The sequence below is a fragment of the Mus pahari genome, chromosome 4 (assembly GCF_900095145.1).
Source record: "Mus pahari chromosome 4, PAHARI_EIJ_v1.1, whole genome shotgun sequence".
Classification (NCBI taxonomy): domain Eukaryota; kingdom Metazoa; phylum Chordata; class Mammalia; order Rodentia; family Muridae; genus Mus; species Mus pahari.
Genome location: NC_034593.1, coordinates 58,481,576 through 58,487,575, shown reverse-complemented (window position 1 = coordinate 58,487,575; position 6,000 = coordinate 58,481,576). Strand labels below are relative to the sequence as shown.

The 6,000-nt window shown below is 40.5% G+C and overlaps 1 protein-coding gene across 4 annotated transcripts in view; it reads left to right on the top strand.

Moving 5' to 3' along the window:
• The window catches only part of Veph1 (ventricular zone expressed PH domain containing 1), a 209,571-nt gene that overhangs the window by 76,070 nt on the left and 127,501 nt on the right, over window positions 1–6,000 (top strand). The window contains exon 7 of one of the 4 annotated variants that reach the window (XM_029537565.1): window positions 4,157–4,210. The exons of the other annotated variants lie outside the window; for them this stretch is intronic. Within the exon in view, the coding sequence (XP_029393425.1) occupies window positions 4,157–4,165 (9 nt within the window). The 3' untranslated portion in view covers window positions 4,166–4,210. Of the gene's footprint in view, window positions 1–4,156; window positions 4,211–6,000 lie in introns of those variants that run through there. 4 annotated transcript variants of the gene reach the window in all.

Below are 6,000 nucleotides of genomic sequence, written 5' to 3'. Positions count from 1 at the left end.
GAGAGAGAGAGAGAGAGAGAGAGAGAGAGAGAGAGAGAGAGAGGGAGAGAGAGGATCAATTAAAAATAAGGTCAAGTCTGGGGCTAATAGTGCAATGCTATCAGGTAAATAGCATTGTCCTAGGTTCAATCTTTATTATTATAGTAATTCAATAAATGGAGGAATCATTTAAAAGTGGAGGGTGATATGATATTAACATGGAGGATGGAAAACTTTAGAACTTATACAATTTATCCCTGGTATCTAACAAAAGTGACAAAGCGAGGACACAGACCAATATCCAGAAAGCATGTGTTAAAGACATGGCCATCTATGATACCAAAGGACCCTGCCTCCTTGATTGGTAACCTACATGAAAGACAATTCTAAATGGAACATGGAAATGAGTGGCTAAGAGCCCCCAGACTCAGGAGTATAGCTGCAAGGGATCAATTTATCTCTGTAGACAGTGTGATGGTCACCAGCAAGGATGTCTCACGAATGAACTTGGATACATACTCTGCAGCCATTTGCACTGCATCAGGTGCACAGATCATGAGATCTGATGCCCTCCAACCTCAGTTTCAATCCTAACTCAGTCACTTATCGGCTATTTGGCCTTGGTTAAGTTCGTACCACTTTTCTTGACTCCCTTTCCTCATCTTCAAACTGTGAATTGGTGACTTTAGTCAGGTCATATGTTTGTTGTGAGAGTTTAATGAAGTAAACTGCAAATCTGTATCTAGAAAATAATAAACAACCAACAGATGACAGCACTTCCTGACCCTCTTGTTGTCCGATCCTTTTTTATTAGGGTTGAAAGCATCCATGTAAATGGCTGGGTTTGTCATAGGTGCTATAAGGCTGAATGGATGTGTATATGTGGGAGAAGTGAAACACAACAACAACAGGCATCATTAGAGATGGAGGGCAAAGCTGATTACAACCCTTTTTAAACAAGCAACTACTCTATGCAATGTCTGCTGTATATTAATCTTTATAATGCTACACATTATTCCTGGATAAAATAAGAGTAACAAAAATATAAGGGCATATTTCATGGGTTTCACCTTTAGTTCTTGGGACACTGGAAATGCACTGCATTCTACAAATGGCAGGTGGTTCCAGCTCCCCACCAGCAATACCATTCACTGTACTCATAGCAATTATTAGCTCTAAAGTCTCATCAGTAAGATGTAAAGGGAGTTAAACTGAATCCAAAGTGGGGTCCTAGTCTTGTCCAAGGAGAATAAAAATTGGATGTTGTTTCAATGTCCACATTTTGGGGGTTTTTGCTCATTTCTTAAGCCTTGGCCATGCACATTTTTAAGGATATCATGGTTATCACATCTCTTCTCCTTAACCTTAATAAAATGAGAAAGACTCCTTCAGAAACTGCTTTTTTTCCCTTGAGAAGCCAACTTGAATCTTGAGGTCAAAAGAATCTGGGTTCTTTTCACTTAGCTTAGTCATATGTGGATGGACTAAAGCTGCTTTTCTTTGCCAGGCACATCCTCATTAAGCCTGGCCTGAGAATGCTGATCCAGCATTGCCACGTGCTCTGCCACTGTATTTTGAGTCCATTCCAGAGCTAGAAGGCAGCTGACCTATGCATAAAAACAGAGATGGCGTGTTCTCATAGCTAAAGGAAGGATGCTATAAGCACTTTTTCCTTAGCTGCCGACCACCAGGCTGCACCTGTGAAGGGTCAAGTGGCCTGCCCCAAAGTTCAGTCATAGCCATCATGGGAGGTAAGCCCTGTGCCCTCTGTCTTGTTTTTCTAACTGGCTAGAATATCCTGGCCAAGCACCAGGATATGCTTATTACATCCTCTCTGGGCTCAGAGTCATGGATACTTTTCAAATAGAGAAATGACACACATTTTGCCCGGGTTGCATTTCTGTAACATCCGGGAGCCCTACCAAAAGAGTTTCAGGAGGGAAAGGGAAAGAATGACAAAGGCAACCGAAAGCCAGATTACTGTCCTCTTCCTGGCTGGTCTAAAACATCCTGCAGAGTGGCGGCGGTGGTCAGTGTACACCTTCAGTATGCAAATCAAGACTGAAGAGCATGAGGACTGTAATGGTCAAACTAGAGGAATGGTTTCTGCTATGACCAGAAACCTCAGCTTCCCCAGGGATAGTGAACCTGGTTAAGAAGAAGTAGGGTTTGTTTGATTTAGAAGTTAATTGTTGGTTGGTGCCAGCTGCCAGTGATCTAATTCTACAAAACCATCATCAGTTGAAGAAGATATCTGTTTTCTGAAACAGAAATAACTTTTCTTCCTTCCTTTTCATTTTTGCTGGGAATTGGACCTAACTCTGTGTGTATTAGGTGTTAAGTCAGGGTTCTCTAGAGGTAAATATATATATATATATATATATATATATATATATATATATATGAGTTATTGGAGTGGCTTACAGCCCACAAAGCTATGCATCTCAGCTGCTCTTCAGTATAAACTGGAATTCCAAAGAAGTAGGCTGTAATGTTAGTGAAGGGCTGAAGCCTCCAGGAAGAATTGGAGCAAGCAGGCAAAGAAGCAAGCACCTCCTTCTACCATGTCCTTGGTATAGGCTCCCACCAGAAGGTATGGCTCAGATTTAAGGTGCATCTTTTCACCTGGAAAGATTTGGATTTAATGTGTTTATTTCCACTTCAAATAAATGAATCAAGAAAAATCCCTCACGGTTGTGCCCAGCCACTTGGGTTTTAGTTAATTCCAGATGCAGACAAGTTGAAAACCAAGAATACAGGTCACCATTGGTAAAAAGTCAACAACACTCCAGTCTCTGAGCATATCTACTATAATTATATTATGAAAAGAACTCATGTTATTAATAATAGTAAGAGTAAACTCCCAACAAAGTGTTATACTTCATATAAAGGTGCTGATTTTCCTTGCTCCCTGATTGTAAGCACCAGTCCTGTTATAGGTGATAAAAAAAAAAAAAATCAAGAAGAAACTGGTAGCCCCTGCTCTAGGGGAGTCCATAGGGAATAGGACAAGAGAGATATAAACAGAAATCTGAAATTTAATTGAATACTTTCTGTTATGAAGTTTGAACTAGGCAAGAAAAGAAAGAAGTAAGCCTACATAGGGGGCTTGAGACAGTGTTATTAATTTAGCTGGTAAGATGACAAAATTATGGAAGAAGAAGAAAATATCCACAGGAAACCCAAGGTGTACCATAGTACCTGCTACTCAGAGTTTCAACCCCGAATCTTCTAGAACCCTGAAGAGTTTCACTGGCTTGGGGGATGAGATAAAATGGGTCAGGAGGGAGATGGATGGATCTGGGAAGAGTGTGGAAGCCAGTTCTGAAAACCTCTCTTTCATGGGCAGACTGTTCCCGAGTTCTCCTCTACTCTGCCCAGGTGGATTTTTTAAAAAGTATGTTAAAAAAAAGTCTCCATCCACAGTATAAACAAGTATTCCTACATTCATCCCAGCTCCTAAGAAACTGGAGAGTAGCCGAAAGGACAAACAGTTCCCACAAATAGTTAACAAATGAGGATAGTAAGTAATGATTTCTCAAGTGGTGTGGCCACACCGCTTTTTTCGTAGTAAGTAACCAATACCCTTAAAAAACAAGTTAGCATCTTAGACAACATTAAGATACATAGGAGCCTGGGATAAAAATAAGCAAATATTATTTACAAAAGACTTTATGAACGTTTATTAGACACCCGTTCTGAACAAAGCACTGAACAGTACAAAGTTAAAGAAGATTCCAGCCTGTATTTGAGAGGGAGTGGTTTGCTCAGTCCACGTAGGAAGTATGCATCCCGTGTATGGCGAACATCGTAATGAGTGGACCCTTCCTGGGTAACATTTTTAGAATTTCTTAGTCTCGCTTCCTTCACATATAATAGAAGATGGCATTCTTAATTAAGCATTTCAGGGAACATAAAACAATATATCCCAACTGCTTGAATTTTAATCTCAATTTTTAAAATATTATCTGGTAAATCACAGCACAAGCAAAACCTGGGAGCATTCACACAACTCCAAGACTCTTTTGCACACATCCTGTGTTGCAAGGTGAAGGGTATTATTAGATTTGTATTCTCAAAAGATATGAGGGCACCTGGAAACTGATGCTTTCTGCTGCAAATCTATGGCTATACAGTTTTGAACTGACATTACATTTCATCCTTCCTTGTTTTTCAGGACATTTAAGCATGATTCTATTTTGTTGTGTGTTGAAGAATTGGTACTGGTTCACATGGACTGAACTAAAGCCCTGTAAGGAAAGACATACCCAGCAGTCAGCTGTCACGTGAAATGTTTCCATACTGTATAGTTCACTATATGGTCCAGCATGATTGCATACACATAAGAAATCACAATCACGGTGGGGAATGTCTCCTATCTTCACACTGGTTTGCTTTGTTAAAAAATAGGCAAATGACGGGACAGTTACTTTTAAGAAAGCTGAGATGAATGGAAAGTCAGTATTTCCCAGAACAGTGAATCAACAGATGGAACTGGGATGAGGAGATTTTCCCATTTTCAGTGTTCCATGGATCCCACAGGTTAAATAGCTAACAGTTCATTCACACAAGGGAAGGGAGTAATTCTCGATCTCACATCACTGCAATGTATCAACTTGAAAGGTTTAGAATCACTATGGAAACAAATGCTTGAGTGCTTCTGGGAGGTCTAGTTTAGATTAGTTTAGGTAGGAAAGACCTAAAGTGGGTATATTTCCAGAGACTGGGGTCCCAGGCTGAATAAAAAACAGAAAGCAGGCTAAGCACAAGTGGTCATCAGTCTCTGCTTCCTGACTATGGTCATGTGACCAGCTGCCTCCTGCTCCTGCCTTCATGTCTTTCCTGCTGTGAGGGAACATAGCCCCCAGCATGTAAGCCCAAATACGCTCCTCTTTAAGTGGTGCTTAATTTTTCCTGTAAATTTCCTTACTGCTATAACAGAATACCGCAGGCTGGTTAATCAATAATTAAGAGAAACTCTTGACTCATGGTTCAAGAGCTGGGAAGCCCAAGATCAAGAGAGAGGTATCTAGCAAGTAATTACTACGGCATTCTTTTTGTTTGACCCCAAACATGGGGTCAAAAAGACAAACGAATGTCAAATATGTCCTTTTGTAAGGAACCTTTCCCAAATAAGAGCATCACTGTTCCATTGATAAGAGCAGATGCTAACCTCACATATTCATCACATCTTAGAGGTCTCATGCCTTCAAACTTCAAAAACTATTAAGCCATTAAAGTGGCGATTAAATTTCAACCCGGTGTTAGGAGATAAACATTCAGAACACAGGTGCCACCAACTCCTTCCTGATTGAGAAAGAGAGATTATCTGAAGGGGTGGAGGGGGAGGGAGGCAAGCAGTAACCATACAGATGTTTCCTGAAGGCAATGGTTTACCTGTCTCTGTCATAGGAAGTGAGAATGAGCAGAGCTGAGAAGCATGGATTTTAGTATTCCATACAGTGAGTGCAGTGGAAAGTCTGGGTACCATGAGGTGACTCTGCTCTTCTTTGGAGAAAGAATGAGATCAAACATTGCATCCATTCTAGATGTTGGCTCCAGGCTTTTGCCATTCCTGAACAGCTTTACTCAATGGCCAACACTTAGATCCATGGAAAGCAATCTGGAAAGAGACACTTGGAAATTTGCTTCAGAAAAGAGCTCTTCAACTGTTTTTCTCTCCAGGGATCGTAGCTACCTTCACAGCTCCATCCTCTTAGCTGCAATTTGCTTTCATCTATCCATCCATTTCTTCATTCCCTGCTAACTCAGTTAAGGCCTCTCACAGTCAAAATACAGTTGCTATGGGACAAAATTAATAAACTGCAGCAGACAAAGCTGCATGGATAATAGGCAAGATTCCAGGGTAAAAGTCTGAAAACAATGTGGCTTCTTTACCTCATTCTTCTGAGTAGTAAAATGTACTCACCCAAATCTACCTTGTGCTTGGGAAGTCATATCCCAACTTCCACTGGTAAGATAGTCTGGCTATTTGTTTTGAAATGAGTACAAAGAAAAATG